At 65.6% G+C, this 20,267-nt stretch overlaps 1 protein-coding gene across 3 annotated transcripts in view; it reads left to right on the top strand.

Annotated features, from left to right (window-relative positions):
- Window positions 1-20,267, top strand: part of CBFA2T3 (CBFA2/RUNX1 partner transcriptional co-repressor 3) — a 60,818-nt gene that overhangs the window by 23,317 nt on the left and 17,234 nt on the right. For 2 of the 3 annotated variants that reach the window (XM_067718785.1, XM_067718784.1), the window contains exons 1-2: window positions 14,445-17,836; window positions 17,955-18,044. In XM_067718785.1, the coding sequence (XP_067574886.1) occupies window positions 17,378-17,836; window positions 17,955-18,044 (549 nt within the window). In that variant the 5' untranslated portion in view covers window positions 14,445-17,377. Of the gene's footprint in view, window positions 1-10,346; window positions 10,494-13,452; window positions 13,531-14,444; window positions 17,837-17,954; window positions 18,045-20,267 lie in introns of those variants that run through there. The other variant, XM_067718786.1, reaches the window with a different exon arrangement.

Here is a 20,267-nt window from a genome sequence, read left to right as displayed (position 1 = left end):
GGCGCCCCCCCCCCCACACACACACACAGGGGCACTACCTGCTGGGGCCGCTGGGCGGGGCAGGTCCCAAGCCAAGCTCCGCCCGGGCTCTCCGGCCACAGCCACCATGCTCTCCGACGTGAACACGAACGGTCTGGGCCGGGGGCCAAGGCAGCACTAGGGCAGGCGGGGCCGCTCTGGGTTTCTCACAGGTCAGCCGGCACACCTTTGTGGAGCATCTTACGGACCACCAGGCGTCGGTGCTGGTCTGGGGTTAGCAGTGCACGGAAAGACGAGGCCCGTGTCTTTGAGGCGAGGGGTGGTGAACACAGGGACCTGCACGGACCACCATTGCGGGTGCTGACAGGTGCTCCCCAGGAGATAAAGTGGGTGATGCAGCAGGGAGGGCAGGGGTGGGGGCTAGGAGGGCTCCTTTAAGGGGGGACATTGGGACCCAATCCTGAGTGAGGATGAGGAGACAGCCTCGTGTGGACGTGGGGGGCGTCCCAGCAGGTGCGGAGGCCCTGCGGCCGCACAGGAGCACCTGGGACGGGGTCTCCCAGCCTGGGGGCGTGCAGCCAGACCAAAGGGGAGATTGGACCGCTCCTGAGGCGACCCCTGGGCTGGAGCACAGTGGGGAGATTGTGTCTGGCCCAGTTTCACAGCATCTCGGTGGTAGAAGGGAAACTCCCGTCCAGGCAGACGGCTTCCTCTCCGCACCAGCGGGATTCATGAGCCCCTGCTGATGCGGGGGGCGGCCTGGCCACCGCAGCGCCCCCTCTGAGGCTGTGAGGGGCTGCCCTGAGTAGCAGGACATTCTCTTGTGGCCCCTCCACCCCACCCCCAGACAGAGGCTCACCGCCACCCCTCTGGGCAGGCTCCGAGGGTCCTCAGTGAGGGACTCTTCCTGCGACCAGCAGGGTCGTCAGCCAGAGGGCTGCACGTGTGGGATCTGCTGCCTTATGGCCGTGTGACCCCGGGCACGCGCCCTGTGCCTCGGTTTCCCCATCTGCAACTCGGGTCTTACACATCAGGGCTCTGTCAGGATGAGGGGGTCTTGGCACCCAGGCACATACGCAGCTCCCAGCAAAAGGGAGCCCGTTTAAAATGAGAGCTGTGCCCCGCCTGGTGCCCAGGCCCACGGGCCTCTGGGAGCCTCTGGCTGAGCATGTCCCGTCCCTCCGAGCCTCTACGGGGCGGCTCTGCTCTCATCCCCATCTCACAGGTGAGAAAACCGAGGCCTCAGGTAGAAAATCCACTGACACTCCAGCCGAGAGGCTGAGACGGGTGGAGGGAGGCCACCTGGAGCCTCCCCGACACAGGAGCCACAGTGGCCTTGCTCCTTACGCTTCCTTTTCTAAGACCACCCCCGACCTGAGAAGAGGGAGTCACGGGCCCATTTTACCGATGGGGGTATACCGAGGCTCAGAGCCATGCTGGGGTGGTTTTATGGATTCACAGTTAGTCGGGGATTCCCTGGTGGCGCAGTGGTTGAGAGTCCGCCTGCCAATGCAGGGGACACGGGTTCGTGCCCCGGTCCGGGAAGATCCCACATGCCGCAGAGCGGCTGGGCCCGTGAGCCATGGCCGCGGAGCCTGCGCATCCAGAGCCTGTGCTCCGCAACGGGAGAGGCCACAACAGTGAGAGGCCCGCGTACAGCAAAAAAAAAAAAAAAAAAAGCACAGTTAGTCGGTCACAGAGCAGGATGGGGGACCCAGATTTCCTGGCTCCCGGCCCAGTGTTGTTGCCATGGCAACGGGTGACCTTGTTGTCACCCACAGGCCCGGTGGTCACAGGGTCCCTGGAGGCAGGCCGGCCGGGGTGGCTAAGCGCTCTGCAGCGGGAAGGGCGGCGGCGGCGGCAGCAGCAATGCACAGAGGAACAGCCCTCCCGGTCAGACCCCAGGACCGGGAAGGGCCACGCGGGAGGATCCAAGGGACGTGGCTGGAGCGCCAGCGGGGGCGGGAGGGCCGCCCAGACCAAGGGAGGGAAGATACTAATCCTTGTGTATATTATTACTGGTTCGTCGCTCGGTGGAGACCTTGATTGAAACCAGATGTGGGAAGCGGCCCAAGTTCCAGCTCCTGGGACTCATTAGGGCTGCCCGCCCCCCAGAATTCGCGTTGCTTTGCAGAGCATTGGGGATCAAAGACAAGCCGTCCCCTGACCTTGGCCTTGGAGGGGGTGGGGAGGGGTCAGCCTCCTGGTCAAACCCGCCCATCTTGATGTGACGGGTCACCCCATGTCCTTGGAGCCCCCCGAGTCCCTCCGCCTCTGCCTGAGAGCCCCGTCCGGCGGGGTCACAGGCCCCTCTGAGACGCGGCTGCCTCCTGGGGTGCAGGCCTAGCTTTTCCCTTGTTTGTCCCACATGCGTCCACTGGGAGGCTCTGGGAGGGTCCCTGTGCCCCTCTTCCTGCTCCAGGACGTTAGCCCTCAGGCGGTTGCCCGGCTTGCTCGAGAGCCCCAGGGTCCAGGAGAGAAACCCCCCACCCACCCTCCGGGAAGCCTTGAGGGGAGGGGAGGGCATTCTGGGGGCAGGAGCTACCTAAGCAGAGGTGTCTGCCCCCGCTGTCCCGCCGCCCCCTCTGCGCGCTGGCAGTGGGTCTGTCCCGCCTTGCCCAGGCCCCACAGCAGCCAGTGTGCAGTGGTCAGTGAGCTCGAAGGAGTTGAATCTGTCCCCAGGGCGTGCTCGGGGCCAGCCTTCCGGAAGGACTCGCCTGCACCGCCAGCATCGCCTGCGTCTCTCACGGCTTCCAAGGTCCCGCCTGACGGTCATAAGGCCAGAAACCTGCCTGGGACCGCGTGAGCAGAACAACGTCCACCCCTCGTGTGGACGCAGTGGGACCCCGTGGGCGCCCGGCGCTCAGGAGGGCCGCTCGTGGGCCGAGGCACCTTGCTCTCACCTCCACGAGCTGTCACTGCTGGGGGACGGTGCCGTGCTCGACCACGCTGCACCGGGGTCCGAGGGCCCCCACGGTGTCCGTGTCTGACACACGGGCACGTCTTCGAGCGGGTGCTGCCCACGAGGGACGCCCTGAAGCCGTGGACTTCAGCGTGCGCTGCCTGACTTCCCCACAGACACACCCGCTTCTGTCTCCTCTGTGCTTGTGGGGGGTCGGGGGCTGTTGGTAGTTAGAGGGGGCTTTGGGGCTCATAGCGGTGGTGTGATAGGGGGTGTAAGAAGAAAGGAAGGGAAGGAGGGAGGGGAATCCTGGCCGGGACCCAGTGGTGCCAGAGCCAGGACTCTGCAGCCTCGCTGAGCTGTGGTCTTGCGTGAACCCCGACCTCCAGCCCCTCGATTTCCTCATCGCGTCAGCGGGCAGCGACATCCACCCGGACTAGGGCTCCGCCACGCGGAGGAGGAGCCTGAGAGAGCGTGGGCACTCGGGAGCCGTCGGGGCCTTGGAGGACACGGAGATGAGGCCGTGCGGGCCCCGAATGTCACACACAGAGTTTGGACCTGATGGGAAAGCACCTCGCTTACTGTGACTCTGGGCCCTGCTGTCCCCATCCATAAGCGGGGTGATAGCGGCGTCTTCCTCGAGGGCTGGTGTGGGATGAAGGGTCCCGGGAGCCCAGGCTGGGCCCCGATGGATGGGCTGCCCCGCCCTGGGCAGGATGTCTGTGGGGATGGGACACTGCAATCCTCCCAGGAGAGTCTGGCCTGAGCAGGACAGAGTGTGCCCGGAGGCGCCGGGGACGGGTGGCTGTGTGCCCTCGCTGGGGACACCTTGGGCTCTTCCCGGGACACCTGACACCAGCCAGCTGCTGCCCTGCCCGCAGGCCTTCCGAGGACGGAGGACGGGGCTCCAGAGGACACCTGACTGGGAAGGTTCCCCTCGTCTCTGGCCGAGGCTCTGGGCTGGGGGTTCAGGACTGGCGTCTGCCGAAAGGGAGCCTGTGGGGCTGGCGAGGCTGTGACCGTCCTGCTGTCCGTGGACCATCTCCCCATTCCCTTGGTCCTGAGTCCACAGCATTTGTGGAGCACCTCCTGTGCGCTTGGCCCTACTTTGGGCACTTGGTTTCGCTGAGAAAGATGGTCGCATTCAGGCAAAGGCGTGGAGGAGAGTGTGGGAGGTGAGGGCAGAGGGGACGGCCAGTCACAGAGCGTCCTGGGGCACTCTCAGGATGCCGGCTGAGGGGCAGGGGGCCACCTGGTAATGCTCTTAGGAAACGTGTCTCAGGGGCCAGCTCGCCCCTCTGCCTCCAAGAAAGTCCGGCGTCCGGTCCACCTCGGCAGGAGCTTCAGAACCTCGGCCGGCTGCCCGGCCCAGGGCGGAGGCCAGCACTTCAGAGCCGGGCCCAGTGGGGCTCCCTCCTCGTCCCCTACCTACAGCTGCGGAGGCTGAGGCCGGGCAGTGTGCCCAGGGGCCACCCGCTCGCAGGGGAGGGGCCGAGGCGCAGGGCTTCTCCTCAGGGTGCAGGCCTCCTGCCGAGCCTACCACGGGCCTGGGGAGCCCTGCCTGCCTGCGGGTCAGTGCCAGGGACCGGGTGTGGGTGCGCCACAGGTCACGTCCCGAGACCCCACAGAGAGAGTGGCCTCTGGGCCCTGAGCCTCGGTCTCCTCATCTGCCACCTCCCATGCCGGGGGACCCGTGTGGCCTGCTCAGCTCAGGCCCGGCTCGCAGTCCGGACTCTGTCACCGTAGCTGTGCTACCCGTCGGTACCGGCCCACCTTCCCACCTTCCCAGTTCCTGCGGCTTCTATGAGGGTCAAATGAGGTAACGGCAGAATCAGAGCACAAAAGATGAAAGCGGGGCCCACTGTTTCTGCGGTGCACGGATGGGGAATGGGCTGTGCCGGTGCTCATGGCCCCCCTCCCGTGGAGGGTTCTAGAACCCCAGGGCTGGGAGCGCTGGGCTGTGGCCGGTTCTCAGACGGGCAGGGCGGGCTGGGAACACAGGAGGCAAGGACAGTGATGGATGGGGTGGCTTGTTCCGCACACTCAACGTTCTTTCCCACCGGCTGCGCCCGGCTCAGAGAGCAGCTTCCTCTGTCAACAGATTAGTGACGTGTAGTGGGAACTGGAGCCGCGGTCTGGGAAAGACGCAGGGTCTCCCGGGGCCCTGGGGAGCGCCGCAGGGGTCTGGGAATGTTCTCGAGGGCTGGGAGTGCGGGGCAGTGGGTGGGGCTGCGACAGAGGCCAGGGGAGGAAGTCCAGCCCCGAGGGGGGCCGCTCGCGTCTCACCCTCCAGCTCACTGGGTGTCACCAGCGGGGACCACCCCCCGCCCTACAGGATCGGAATGGGGCGGTGGGGAGCGGGGGACGGACAGTTAGAAGATTGGACGGGGACCACCTCCAGCGGCAGCCCTCGGGGCAGGTGGTAAGACTCTGGGGCCGCCTCCAGCCCTTTCTCAGCTGTGTGAACAGAGCAGGTCGCCTAGCCCCTCTGTGCCTCGGTTTCCCCATCCATAGGATGGAGCAGAGCACCGTCTGCCTCCGAGGGCTGTGAGAGGGTCACGAGTCACTGGCTGGGCGCCTCGCCCCTGTCTGCCTACCTCTGAGCCAGGACCATGGGTGCGGGGTTTGGCACCCCTAGAGATGTCTCCCGCCCGGCAGCACAAGGGCCGCCGTTCTGGTCGAGGCGCTGTGGGGGACTCCAGGAGAGCTGGCGGGGAGCCCCGGTTGGGGATAAGCCCAGACGTGTCTTCAGATTCCGCCTCATCTTCTGCTTCATTTCTGTGTGGGATTCTGGGGCTGCCGTGGCTGCTGGCTTGGCCCCTGGCTGCTGACGGGGCTGGGGAAGTGACAGGGATGCTGTGGCCTGCCCGATTCTTCCTCCCTGGAGCTCTAACGTCTGGAAAGAGCCCGAGGAGTTGGGAAGGTGGTCCTTGTCCTCCCCTGCCCCAGAGTCAGGGCGCCCGGGGCATTACCCACTGACTCAGAGCAATGAACCTGCCCCGGCCTCAAACCCCAGGCAGCTGCCCTTTCCGTGTGCTGGTCGGCCCATGCAGGGAGCCCTGGGTTGGCTTCAGAACTTTCTAATCTCCCAAGTGATTGCAGGGCGCGGGGGCTTGAGGCTCTGATGGAGAGTCCCCAGGCTCGGTCCCTGCTGCCCTCAGGCTCTGAGACCCTGAGCAAGTCACTTGTCCTCCCCGAGCCTCAGTTTCCCCATCTATAAAATGGGCGCGATGGCAGGACCTGCCTCCTGGGGCTGCTATTGAGGTGCAGTGTGTACTCGAGCAGGGGTATGGAATTCTTAGTCAAAGTCGGTCCCTGGGGTCCTGAGGGGTAGGCAAGCTGAGGCATGAGGGGCATGTGCTAAGCCATCATGGGGGAAGCTGTTATTTATATATTAATCTCGTAAGAAACAAGGAACTTAAAACTTGACATACGTTCAGCTGCCTGGGCCCCATAACCAACTTGCTAGATCAGAGCTCCCTAAAAGGGGGCTTGTGTAGGAGGACCCCTGGTGTTGGGTGGAGGGTCTCAGGCTGAGGACCCCCAATGACCCTAGAATCAGGAGTGGGGGAAACGCAGACCCGGGGTGGGTGCAGGGGGACCGTTCGAGCCCGGGGTCCCATGGATGGGGTCAGTGCCTCTCATAGGCGGGGCACAGGATGCCACGGTACAGGGGCTCTGACAGCGCCTTCTGGGGGGGCCATGAGGATCCAATGAGATGCCGTGTGGACGTGCAGCACACGGGGCCTGGCTTCCCCCGGGGCTGAGGACCCCTGGGAGTGGACGCTGGGGGCAGAGGTACCTGAGAATGGGGGAGGGGGGAAGAGCTGCCCCACAAGGCCGGCCCAGGTTTTCTGGGTGGAGTCTGGAACTTGCCGGGACGTCCCCCCTGCCGCAGCCTTGGCGGGGGTGGGAGCTGCCCCCTCACCGGCCCCCAGCAGTCAGCACCCAACAGCGGGCCCCTCCCCAGGCCCCCGCGTCCTGGCCAGCTCCTGCTCGTGCTGGCTTGTGGGTGCAGGGTCCTGCCTACACGGCCCTACCCAGGCTGCCAGATGGGCAGGAAGGTTGTGCCCTAGCCCTCGGGGGTCCGAGCCTCGCAGTGGGTCTTAGGGGGTGAGGGAGCAGCCCTTGGCTGGCGCGGGCCCTTGAAAGGGGCTGGGCAGGAAGCCGGCTCCTGGGAGAGTGAGGCTGCCTGTCTGGCAGCTTGTTAGCCGTGTGCCCTGAGGCCACGCAGGCCAGAGGCGGGCAGGCTTGGCTCCAGCGCGGGCTGACCCGGACTCCCCACTCGGGGGTGCAGAGGCGGCGAGAGGACGGTAATAATAGCTACCGCCGCGGGTGGCGTGACCACGGCGGGCGCTCGGCCCCCCACCAAGAACGCTTCTCCTCCTCCTCTGACCCATGCTGCACCCCGGGGAGGCGGGGAGCCCGGCTCAGAGGCAGCCACTCGTCAGGAGGGTGGGACTCAGCTCCCTCGCACCCTGCTGTCCTCGCTCGGCGAGCCCCAAGGAAGGCAAGGGTGCAGGGTGAGCTGTGGGTGCGCCCACAGCCCCTCAGCAGCCCCCGTGTCGGCCCACCTTGGAGGCAGGGCAGCCAGGACCCCCCGACCTGCCCCCTCTGGCCCCTGAGCAGGGAGACCCCTCTAGGAGGGCTGCCGGTGGTGACCTCATTCTCGTGGCTGGCCTTCCAGAAACCCTGCGACAGGTGAGCCAGGAAACAAGGTCATCTCGGGGGTCACGTTCCAGGGGAGCTAGAGACCCTCATGTCTCACGTGGGGACCCCTCTCCTGAGGACATGAGGTCGGAGCTGGACCCCCAGGAGGGAAGGGGGAGTGGTCCGGGGGGGGTGTGAGGGCTTGGAGCTGGGGCTCTGGGTGTCGTGGGAGTGGGCCGGGGGGTAGGACCCTGGGAAGCCCCACGTGCAGGGGAGGAGGGTTTCAGGCAGGAGAGATGATGTCTACTGGATGCTGTGCAGAACCTTCACTGGCTCCCTACTGCCCACCAGCCCGGCCCAGCCAGCCTCCTGTCGATTCCCTGCACAGCTAGAGGCCCTGCACACTCCCTGCTGCCTTTGTGTTCTCTGTTCCTGGACCACAATTGCTGTCGCTCGCCGTCTCCACACCACCTCTGCTCTTCCCCGAGGGGCTCTGTCACCTTCTGCTTCATGGCTTGGGGTGCATGCCGAGGGCAGCCTCCAGAGCAGGGTCCCGGCGCACAAGTTGCTCCGTAAACCGTGACCGAATTTCACTGAGCGCTTTGCCCTCAGCCTTTACAGAGTCAGCTCAGAGAGGTGAGGTGACTGGCCCTAGGTCACACAGCCAGCCAGGAGGCAATAGAGCCAGACTCAAACAAGATTCAAGACCTGTGGGGTTTCTTGTGGGGTTTCCATGGTGCACAGCCCTTGGGGACCCAGGACCCAGGGCTGGAGGTGGGACCTGGGAGAGCCGCAGGGGTGCCCCCACCCAGCCAGCCCAGAACCTCCATCCACCTGGGTTTGCTGCCTCTCCTGCAAGGAGGAGAGTTCGCGTTGATGTCAACCAGGCCTTGGAACCCTGCAGACCAACCCAAACCATACGTGCTGTGTGCCCTTGGTGGATGGCTGCACCTCTCTGTGCCTGTAAAACAGGGCTGGCAGCAGCGTCCCCCTCACAGGGTTTCCTGGGAACAGGAGCCACGACTGTCATCTTCCAGGAGCGTGTGTGTGTCTCCTTTGTAAGTGGACAGCCTCGGGCCTGCTTTCCGGGCACCAGCAGGGCACTGCCCGCTCCGTCCACAGGCCCGGCAGGCATCAGTGGGGTGGGCGCAAGACTCCTTGCGATGTGGCACCCTCGTCATCGCGGGCACACTCGGTCCACCCTCCCTGATGGCCCCCTCCCGCCGGCTTCTCTCCATCCACTTCTCTGGTCTGCTCCACCCGTGATGCTCCAGTGAAGGCCCGACGTGGAAGGGCTTTGGAAGGTCCGACCAGGCCCTGCATCCCCGCCGTCCCAGTCTGGCACCCTAAGCGCCCTCCCTGGCCTGCTGGCGGGACTGCCTGCCCCAGGGTGGCCTGGTCAGATGAAGGGCTGGCCAGGATGGGGCTGCACCCCACAGAGGTGGCCTGGAGCCCACGGCGCTGGCCACGTTTTCCTTCTTTGGTTGTCACTGGAGACTGGCCGCCAGCCCCGTAGCCAGGCGTGGCGTTGACGGGCCCCCACAGCTGTGGCACACGTGTGCCAAGCCGTCAGCCTCCTGACAGACGGGCTGTTGGGGGGCAGGGCGCCCGGCGGGAGGGAGGCCAGCTGAGTGGACAGCAGGTGCTGCGAGGCCGGGTGGCTGCTGGTGAGCGGCTGCTTCCCCCTTCCGTGGGGCCCGGTGGGGAGGGGGCTTCTCTGCTCTCACCCCCTGGGCCCTGGAGTGCCGAGGGCATCTCCTCTCTGTAAGGAGGATGTGGGAGCGATGAGGGGAGGTCTGCACGGTCTGGGGCACAGGTAGCGGTAAATGCCGTTCATTAGCATCATCGCTGTTCACGGAGGTGGCTGCCCGGGTGCATGTGCGTCTCCACCTCTGCCCAGATCGTGCGGGACCCCGGGGAGGGGAGGATGGGCAGAGGCAGAGGGACAGAGCTGTAGTCCTGGTGGTGGCTGACAGGTGTCAAGCCTGGCCCCATCGGCCCCCGGCCCCCGGGAGACTCCGTCAGTGTCAGCAGGGCGAGCAGTGGCTGGGGCCACGTGGGCTGTGCCTGTTCGTTACAAGCGGGGACGCCCACCCACGATCCCAGCCGCTGCTCCCAGGTCTCTGCGGCCTGACCCTGAGCTAAGATGGAGGGGGGAGGCCCAGAGGCTCACCCCGCTCCCCCTGCAAAGAATACCTGGGCAGCTGCGGCCCCGGGGGCCTCCCCAGAAGCCTGTTACAAGTGCGGAGTCTCAGGCCCGCTCCGGACCTGCTGGGTTCAGGAATGGGGGTGGGGAGGCTGTCTGCACATGCCCTCCAGGAGGGGCTGATGCAAGCAGAGTCGGGGTACCGCAGGCTTGGGGGATGCCGCCCGACTCCCTGGTCTGCAGGAGAGACAATCCAGGCTCCCCCAGGGCCACTTCCACAGTGAGAACTCCAGCCCGGCTCTGGCTGGCCAGAGTTCTGAAAGCTACACCCTCCAGCCCACCTGAAATGGGCCGACCCAAGCCTGCTCTCCGGTCCTAGGTGGGTGGGATGGCAGCCACCTGTGAGCACACCTGGGGCTTATCTAGGGCAGGCTGGGGCCTGGGACGGGCTCTGTAGGCAGAGCCGGAAGCTACCTGGGGGCCATCTGGGAGTCGCCCACCTGGGCCCCCAGCAACATAGGCCCACGTCCAGCTGCTGGGGCCCTTAGCCGGGAACCAGGTGGGGCTGGGCGGCGCCGACCCCTGTGCCCCTCGGCCTGCTTCACCCGTGCTCTCTCTCTCTCTGTCTCTCTCTCCTTTCCCCCACCCCGTTGGCCGTGACGCCCACAGCGGACAGGAAGGAGAAGGCCTCCGCGATGCCTGGCTCCCCAGCCGAGGTGAAGACGCAGCCCCAGGCCACACCCCCCAGCATGCCACCCCCGCCGCCCGCCGCGTCCCAGGGGGCCACGCGACACCCCCCCTTCACACCCCACACAAGTGAGTAACCCCAGGGCCCGGTCCCGAGGGGCGCAGCGGGGAGAGGCACCTCCAGGGGTCCCTCGAGCCCGTTAAGGTCCGAGCTTCCATCCTGGACCTGTAAACGCCCCTGTTGGGCCTTTAAGAGGGAGGATGTCATCACGGGTCAGGGCCCAAGCTTTGAGGTTCTGGTCCCAGCTCTTCTGCTTCGTAGCTGTGAGGCTTTGGGCAAACTTCTTAACCTCTCTGGGCCCGGTGTTCCTCATCTGTAAAGCCGGGCTGGTCATAGCCCCTGCCTCAAGGAGCTGCTGTGAGGGTGAGTGAGTTAGAAGTTCTTAGCACGGTGGGCACACGGTGAGCATTCTGTCAAGGTTAGCTGCTATACTGGAGCTCAGAGAGGAATGAGGGATTCCCCATGGTCACACAGCAGGTCACTTGCATGTGGGTGAATCCTTTTTGGGCCCGCACGCCCTGGAGGGCCCATTGGAGGCAGCTGTGGCCTTGGAGGAGCTCTGCGGCCAGGCCTGAGCCGGGTGTGTGGGTGGGCCAGGAGCTGGGGTCAGGGGGGCCTCGGCTGCCAGCAACGTGGTGGTATCTCGCTGGCCCTGGGCCCTGGGTTGAGCATCTCGGCACACACAGAGGGTCTGGGTGGGCTTCGGAATCCACAGGCACCACCTGAGCCCCGGTCCTTTGAGTCAGAGCAGTTGAGAAGGAGACCCCCGGCTTGGGCTGCTGGGGGGACACTGTTCCCTGTCCCCTCGACCAAGGGCTCAGCAGTGTGTCCTAGGTGTTTCTGGCGGGCAGTCCACGTGCCTCCCCCACCCACATGTTCAGAAGCCAGAAAGCCCCACACCGGGGGACCCTTCCCCAGGCTTTGAAACCCTAATGAAGCCCGTCTCTGGGGCAGGAACCTCAAATGCCTTGGCCTGGTGGCCCCTGGCTCCCACCGGCTTCATCGGGCTCCACTCCACCCACCCGGGGTCCTGGGCTGTGCTCAGAGCCCAGGGTGGGCCCCAGGGCCCGGCCTGCTCCTTTTATATCTGGGCGTGAAGGGTACTGGTTCTGCCCTCCGAGGCCAGGCAGCGGCCCCCACCTGGAGAAGGAGGTCGGGCTGGGCCCCTTGTTGTAGGATGTTGGCTGTGAGCTGGTCTCTGTTGGGAGATGGGACACCACCACCTGCTCCCGGGAGCAGCCACCTGAAAGCAGGGCGACCCCTGCACAGTAGGAGCTTAATGACCAAGCACCCCTCCCCACACATCGCTTGGCACAGAATGTTCCAGCTTCTGCTCCCCCGGGGTCGGTCTGAGTGAGGGTCCCCACATGTGCCGGAGACTGGGGTGGGCCCTGCCCTCCGCCATCCTGGGTGCGCAGCCTGCACTGGCCGCACAGGAGTGGCCAGAGGTGGCCGTGCTTTGTCTCATTCACTCTTCTCGCCCGGGGACTGTCACCCCTCCCTCTTTTCCAGAAGAGTCAGTCCTCACCTCGGGCTGAGCCGCAGGCCGGTCTCCGTCCACGGACCGCTGCCTCCGCGTGCGGCCTCGTGGGTGGAGAGGGGAGGCTGCAGCCTGGCGACACTTCCCCCGCGTACGCTCAGCCCGGGCGGGAAAAGGAGTTCTTCCTGACGGGGCAACAGCAGCTCCCCCTGGGAAGATGACCTGCCCCGCAACTGTTGTCCGGGTTGCAAGCAGGAGAGACCAGCAGAGACCATCTGAGGTCGAGGGCTCCGACCTGGGGACCCCGACCCTCATGGGCGCGACTCCCTGGCCTGCTTTTCTTCCCGGTCCAGGAGCCCGTGTTCCAGACAGTGCTGGTCTGGGAACCAGATGTTCCAGGCTGTGGACTGGGCTGGGGTCAGCTGACACCACCGGCTCGCCTCCGTGAGGCCTGGGAACAGACGTGCGGGTGGCAGCCTGCGTGTGGCTCAGGGTCCGTCCCCTCTCGTTGGGGTCCCGGCTCCGTTCAGGGCATGCAGGTTATGAGAGACAAGAGCGTCTTTCTTTCCTAAGCTGACGCCTAGTGCTCTCTGGCTGCTGGGGGCTTTTGTCTTAAGTGTCAGGCTTCCTCCAAGGTGGCCTCAGATTCGTTCCCTAACCCACGAATTCCCTGAAAGCAGGGGGGTTAACCGCGTCTGTGCACCTGCTGGTGGGAGCCAGAGTAGACGGAGCCCCCGCGTTCTCTGCGGATTCCTGCCAAGAACCTCCCCAGATTCCCCAGGACCGGCCTGCGAGCCAAGCTGACCAGAGACTGACCTTGAGCCATGGCTTGAGGGCTGTGGTTCTCCTTGCCTGGTGACTGCCCTGGGCACGAATTCATTTTAGAGTTGAAGCTGTGGTGTGGCTCGGGACTGGGGCAGAGGGCTGAGAGAACTCTGGGGAGGGATGTAAGGAGCTACTCGGCAGCGGGGAGGACCCTTAAGGGGCTAGCGCTCCATCCTGCTCCCGTGACAGGGGCTCAGTCTCTGTTTACAGTGGTACAGCTTGTCTCCTTGTGGCTTTTGCCCACTAACTCCAGCTCAGACGAATCAAATCTCTCTTCCTCTTCGGTGCTTCTGCCCTTCGCGGCAGCTCAGACCTGGGCTTCGTCTCGGAACCACCATTGGTGTGTCTGTTGACCTCTAGCCCATCACCTGGGCTCCGGGTCCCTGAGGATGGTGCCGAGTGGGGTCACCAGGCGCTTTCCAGAAACGCAGCTGTTAAGAGCCAGGGTGTCCCACCCGTACCCAGGGAGGTGCCAGAACCCTTGTGGAGCCCCAGATGTTCCCGCCAGAAACGGCCCTAAGACATCCCCTGGTCCAGCCCATTTTTCAGAGAAGGAAGCCGAGGCCCAGAGAAGGTTGTGGACTGGCCCAAGGTGGTGACAGAGTCCCAATCCCCAAAACGCTGTCGAGAGGCAGGGGAGGGGCCGACTGTAGACACCCCCCAGGGCAGCGTCCGGTGCCGGCCTCCTTCCTCACAGCGTGCTTTTCTTATTTTGCTTACAGATCGAGAGGACGGACCTGCGATGTCTCTGCCCCACGGCCGTTTTCATGGCTGCTTAAAATGGTCTATGGTCTGTCTTTGTAAGTAAAATAACAAAAACCGCGGCCTCCCGGGAGGTCCTGACCCGGCGCCCACTGCTCTGCCTGCACCCTTGCATCCGCCGGGCTAGGCCTCTCTTAGGGGATGGAGCCCAAGAGACAGACCCAGGAGAGCAGAGCAGCCAGGACCCCCAAGTCACAGACTGAGTTCACACCCAGCCCTGCCGCTCGTACGCTCTGTGGCCTCAGGCAGGCGGATGGCCTCGCTCAGCTTCCTTTTCCCCAACTCAAAACAGGGCGAGTCAGGCAGGTCCCAGAGTTGCAAGAAGGTCAGATGTCAGTGGCCAGTCCACAGCCCATCTCAAGGGCAGACCCCAGCCTGGGGCAGACCCCACGCTTACCCTTCCAGGCACAGTGTCCACAGGCCGGGGCCACCACCTGTAGAAAGAAAGTTATGGCGCCCGCGCCAGGGGTGATCGCACGAAGCCCTGGGCCACGTCAGCACGAAGTCTGGCCCACGCGGGGTGCTCAGCAGATGTTGGTCACTCGTGGACGTTCCCGTCCAAGCGCCCAAGCTGCAGCTGATGCCCTTAGGCGAGGCTCTCATGGGGCGATGCTGGCAGTGTGTGTCAGCCAGCCAGCGCAGCGGGCTCGCCCATCTGGACCGGCCCGATGTAAGCCCAGGTGTGGCATCATCTAGGGCCTGGCGTGTGCACGGAGCTGCGGTGCTGTGATGCCTGTGAGCTTTGTGTGGACAGGAGGATGGCGATTCCCAGGACCAAGGCTGGGAGGGGGGCTGGCGGGAGGGGCTGTTTTTGGTGCCTCGTCCTAGCCCCCCCGGCCCAGCCCCGGGACTGGGGGAGCCGTGGGGTGCTGCGCTGTGCCCCCAAACCTCGGCCGGGACACGTGTGGTCTATCTTAGTAACACACCTGTTGCGGGAATGAAAGCACTTGTGGCCGAGGGTTATTTTCGGCGTCTCTTTAGCAAGCGGCTGAGACTGCCCGGCAGCCTGGGAGGGAGCGCAGCGAGCGAGGGCAGGCCGGCCGCCGGGAGGACCAGGCGCCGAGGGCGAGCGGGTAAGGGCGCCACGGGGAGGCCAGGCCAGGGGCTGGCGGGCGGGGTCCCAGGAGGCATGGATAGCCGCACGTCTGCGAAGCCCCTGAGGATCCAGACCCCGAGCGACGGCCCAGCTCTGCCGTGAGTGACCAGGAGCCCCCGCTGCGGTGAGGTCCCCATGCAGCAGGCCACCTCCTGGCCTGTCTGGGGTGACCGCCAGCGGCTGTCATCAGTCTCGACGAGGGTGTGGGGGGGGGGCATCAGCTCCACAATGACAGAGAAAATTAGCACAACAGCAGAGTCTTCTGGTCCAAGGGTGCTCTGGACACACCTCGGAGAGGGTGAGGGACAGGGCCCTTCGTGTTCTGTGTCTGGAGCTCCTTCCATCCCAGAGCGAGAGGAAGTCCCCAGAGTGACTGTCCTGTAGGATTACCCCTGAGCCGGCGTGTCACCTGTGGGTCCTGGAAGGAGCTTCTAAGGCCGTCCAGAGCAGGGGGGCAAACAGGTTTCAACCTGCACTGTGTCTCCAGGGAGAGAGAAGCGGCACCAAAGGCCGAGTGAAGGGCGCGGGCCCCGGAGCGGAGCGGGTCACCACGCCTGCAGCCCGCCCCCTCTCGGGACACAGAGGCAGCACGTCTGTTTTGGCGCCAACCCTGGCTTTCAACCAGTGCTTCCCAAACGTCTGTTACGTGGGGCCGGTTATCGATGAGCCATCACCCAACACGTAAAAGCAATCAGGTCAGGCGTTTCCGGCGCCTTCCGGTGGGAGAAGGATAACCTGGGTCCTGCGAGGGGGAGCATGCAGCAGACGGAACACCCCGTCCTCCGGGCCCAGAAGCCCCACCTCTGGTTTGGGCCGAGGGCCGTGTGCTGATGAGGAAATGGGGGCCAGGCCCGAATCTCACCCACACGGCATGTCTGGGCTGGTTCAGGACGCCCACTCCCAACCAGGGTGCTTATCTTGCGCCCACAAGGGCTGGGCTGCGTTACTCTGCCTCTGAGGGTCTGCGGAGTGCCGGGGCCCTCGGGGGACGGGAGGCGACCTTGAGCACCGTGGGTGCTGCTCAGGGACTGCGAGGCCCCTTGCCTGGGGCTTAGGTGGCTGTCCCTGGCCCGCAGCTCAGGGCGGGGGGGCCGGGGGGAGCGTTCGCAGGTGTCGCCGGCAGGCGGTCATGGAAGCTGAAGGTGCAGAGCCGCCCAGACAGTGGGCTCGGGGTTAACGGGGGGCGCCAGTTCCAGCTCCGAGGGGGAGGGCACAGGCCTAGGGCTGGAGGGGAGCTACCTCCCACAGGCCTGCAGGGGCGGGTGGAGCCGGCAACCGGGACCTGGAGAGCCAAGCCCTGGGATAGCCGAGGCACAGGGAGGAGAGACGGGCATGCGGTCACCTCACGTGCTCCCGCCCTTGCAGGCTGGGCGAGGCCAAGACGGCGGAGGTCACCCCCCAGAGCCAGGTCAGGATAGCTGGGTTGGCGTGGTCTGGAGGGGCAGGGCGACACACCCTCCGCCCGTGCTGCGGCTGTTCAGAAGGGCCGCTTCCCAGAGCCGAGCCCAGCAGCATCCCCAGCCCGGAGAAGGGGGCTGCTGCTCCCCCGTCTCCACACACACAGGCCCCGGCAGATGCTGGAGCCCTGGAGAAACCCGGCCCTGAGAAAACAGCAGCTCTGAGCTGTCCTGCGTCCCCAGATCCCTAGTCCAGCGAGGCGTGAGCGCGCGGCCTCTGCACAGACCCAGCCAGACAAGGCGGGAGGGCCAGGGCACGGGCCTTGGGGACCACAGCTGAGTGAGTGAGACGTGCGCCTGCACGTGTGCGTGTGCTAGTGTGCTGTGTGGGTGTGCACATGGGTGCGCCGTGGGGCTACATTGCATCGTGCCCGTGTGTGCACATGTGTGCATGTGGGGTATGCTTGTGGGCATGTGTGTGTGCGTGTGTGCATAGGTCTTTGTGGGCTGTGCACTGGGTCCGTGTGCACACACGTGTGTGCATGCGTGCAGTGCGTATAGGCCTGTGTGCGAGCACGCATGAGGTGTGTGCACGTGTGTGCACATTTATGTATCTGCGTGCGCGTGTATGCGAGCATGAGTGCACGTGTGTTTGGCATGTTGCGTGAGGTGCGTGCAGGGCTGCTGAGGGAGGGAAGGTGCGTGGAGTGCAGGGTGTGGGCGAGGGTGGGCTTCGGGACGGTCGTGTAGGGAGCACAGACGTGCGCAGGAGCGGGAGTTGGGTGTGCGAGCAGGAGTGTGAAGGCGCGGGTCCCGTGCAGCCTTCCCGTGTCCAGACCCCCTCCGCCATCACCGAGGGCCCTGGGAGCCCACGACCTCTGATCTCTGTGCAGGCCCTGGTGCAGGGGAGTGGGTGCAGGTGGTCAGGCTCTGCAGGGCTCCCCGGCCCTGGGGCAGACTCAGCTGAGGATCACGGTCCTGCCTCTGGTCCCCTTCACAGCATCCCAGTGTCTGTCACCACAGGCACCCACAGTGCTGCTCCAGGGCCCCCGCACAAGCTCAGCGCAAGCCACTCGGGTCACCTGCTCGTCCTGCGCACGCAGCTGGGGCCCGTGTGTGCACACGTCCACCCGTGCAGCAGCCCCAGACAGCAGCTGTGCGGTGTCCCCCCACCAGCATCCGACCCCGCTTGTCCCGGGGGTCCAGGCTCCCCTGCCCCACCTAGAGCCCCGTCAGCCTGGCACCTGCGTAGGCACTGGGGCGTGGCTTTGGGCTGTCGTGGTGGGGGGGTGGTCACTACCCTTTAGGGGGGATGAGGGACCTCCCCGTGGAAGAGGAGGGTGGGCCCGCAGATCCCGGTTGTGGGAAAGCCCCTCTACCTGTTCGCAGGAGATGCGTGTCTGCCAGGCAGCGTGCGGCCGTGGTGTCCCCGGGTGTGGAGGGCCTGACTGCGCGGCCCAGAGCAAAGCCGAGGGGCCGCTGAGCCCGGGCCACGCCTGGATCACGTCTGTGCTCCCACCCTGCCGGGGCCCCAGTTTGTGCGTCTGTAAAGGGTGTCCGTGGGGCCCGGCCGCCCTGCCGCGTCTTCAGCCCGCCTCTCCCCGCGCAGTGATGAACGGCAGCAGCCCCTCGCCCACGGCCGTCAGCGGCACCCCATCCACGCCCAGCGGCTTCAGCAATGGCCCAGCCACCTCGTGCACAGCCGCGCTGTCCACGCAGCAGCTGCCCCCGGCCTGCGGGGCGCGGCAGCTCAGCAAACTCAAGCGCTTCCTGGCCACCCTGCAGCAGTTCGGCAGTGACATCTCCCCGGAGATCGGGGAGCGCGTGCGCACGCTGGTGCTGGGGCTCGTGGTGAGTCGGGTGGGGACGTGGTGACCCCGGGCCGGGCCAGCCCTCAGTCTCTGCCCTCCTCTCCCCGGGCTGAAGCAAGGTGTTTTCTCCCCCTGCCCCGCCCCGCCCCACCCCCCAGAACTCCACGCTGACCATCGAGGAGTTCCATTCCAAGCTCCAGGAGGCCACCAACTTCCCGCTGCGGCCATTCGTCATCCCCTTCCTGAAGGTAGGGACAAACCCACTTGCCCTGCGCTGGGGCCCAGGAGCCCCGAGTCTTTTCTCTGCCGGCTCAGATCAGCCACTGTTCTCGAGACTCTGACTCCCCTGTCCCCCAGGGGGGATCAGAGCTGACCCGTCGTCACGGCCGACTCCTGCAAGCTCGCTGCCAGGCCAGAGTAGTCAGCCACCCGACCCTGTGCTCGGAGACCAAGCTCCCAGGCCCAATCCTGTTATATTGGTGACCAATACACTCAGCCGCTCGACAAGCTATATTTTGGGCACCTGCTCCATGCCAGCTGACGACGGCCATGGACTCTGGAGCTACAGGGAGGGTGCCTTCTGAGGATAGAGGAGGGCGAGGGAGGAGAGTGGGGGACAGAGCCAGGCAGCGGGGACAGCACGTGCAAAGGCCCTGAGGCAGGGGTGTGCCTGCTGGGTTTGAGGAGCAGCGAGGGTGTACCCGGAACGGAGCGAGGGGAGGGGGACAGTGGACAGACGGTGGTCATGTGGGTGAGCAGACAGATGGCTGAGCGGGTGTCAGTTGGAAGGCAGCCGTGTGGCTGTCACGGAGGGTAAACAGTGGACCAGGGCCTCTCGGTAGTTGGTGTTGGGTTGGCGGCAGCAACACCAGGGTGTGTGAGCAATGCAGGTTCCCGGGCCCCAGCCCAGACCCACTGAGTCAGAACCTGCATTTTAACAAGGTGCTGGGCAGCGTGTGTGCACAAGACGGGGACGAGCGCTAGACCCGTGTCTCCCCTGCCGCGCTCCTCAGGGCCTTCGCTCCCCTTGAGGGTCGCACATCTCCCAGAGCGGGTGGAGGTGAAGTGCTTCCCAAACGTATTTGACCACGGGTGCCCCTGCTGGCGCGCATCTCCTCAGGTCAGGTTCCACAGAGCTCGCTTGGGAGATGCCCGCCCTGGAGCGCCTGGTGGGCTCTCGTTTCCCGGGCCCAGGTGGTGCTCCCGGCCACCTGCACAGCTGCACCCTGGCGGGGCCTGCCTTTCAGAGGGTCGTGAAGACAGGCCATACCAGACGCGCCCAGATGCGAGCCCTGACCCTGCCGCTTAGCCCCCACTGTCCTGGGCCAAGCTAGTTCACCCCTCTGTGCCTCCGTTTCCGCAGCTGTGAAGTGGGAACCGTTCTCAGGCTATTGGGAAGGTTGTGGGGAGACACGCAGGTAAAGACTCTGGGATGCGCTCGACTACCACTGGGCGTCATCACCTGGGGATTTCAGGTGTTCTGCAGACGACGTGTCCTCTGCAGCTGCCCCTGCTGGGCCCCCAGCAGCCCTTGGGGTGCGGGGGGGTGGCCCAGGCACTGCCACTGTTCCCGGTTAACAGGTGGGGAAACTGAGGCCCTGAGGTCCCCGCTGGTGGAGGGGTGGAGCAGAGCCGGAGCCCCGACCCCTCCAGCTCCAAGCCTCCCAGCCTGCCCGGGGTGTGCCCCAGGCCCGCACCTCGTAGCAAGGGGACCCCACATCCGCTCCCTCCTCCCGCCTTCCCGCCCACACCCCTCTGAGCTCACTGTGAGCTGGGCTGAGGGTTTGCCCATCTGGCAGTCATTTGCAATTCATCAGCAGCCCTTCCCTGTTCCTCCCTGCTTTCAATGTACTGCTGACTCCACGCTCCCCATCGTGGGGGACGCAGTGCCTGCTTATCCTGTCAGATTAGACATTTACAGCACAGGTCCCACCTGCCCGTGTCCGCTGCCCTTGTTTATCAGAGGAGCAGGAGCAGGGAAAACACGCCGCATCCCCGCGCGCCCCGGCCAGGCCCGCTCGCCCTGGCATCCCCGCATCCTCCCAGGCACACCCCAGTGAGGCGCCAGGTGGGACGCGCCGGCCTGGCAGTGCCTGCCTCTGTGCCCCCTGCCCGCAGCACAGTCATGGGGCTGTCGGAGCTGTGGCGCCCCGATTGCTCTCCTGGTGATGGGGCAGCTGGGTGAGGGCCCTGGGCCGGCGGGCTGTCAGGGACAGAGTCCATTCGTCTGCCAGACGTGGGGCTCCTGGGCATGGCCAGTCCTGTTCCCAGGGCTTGTGGACAAGTCGTCGCGGCCCTGCCTGGGAAGTGCCCCGCCCCTGCCCCCCCCCCCCCACTCACCGTGGGACCCTGGCCTCTTGAGCACGCAGAGTGCCGCAGGGAGCCTGGGGGCGTGCCGGCCTGCTGGGCGGCCTCGGCTTCCCCACCTGTGACCTGGGAGCAGCGGGGGCACCGCCGTCCTGGGGATTGAC

Source organism: Pseudorca crassidens, chromosome 20, assembly GCF_039906515.1.
Source record: "Pseudorca crassidens isolate mPseCra1 chromosome 20, mPseCra1.hap1, whole genome shotgun sequence".
NCBI lineage: Eukaryota > Metazoa > Chordata > Mammalia > Artiodactyla > Delphinidae > Pseudorca > Pseudorca crassidens.
Note: the sequence above shows the minus strand (reverse complement) of the source record. Positions and strands in the feature narration are given on the sequence as shown.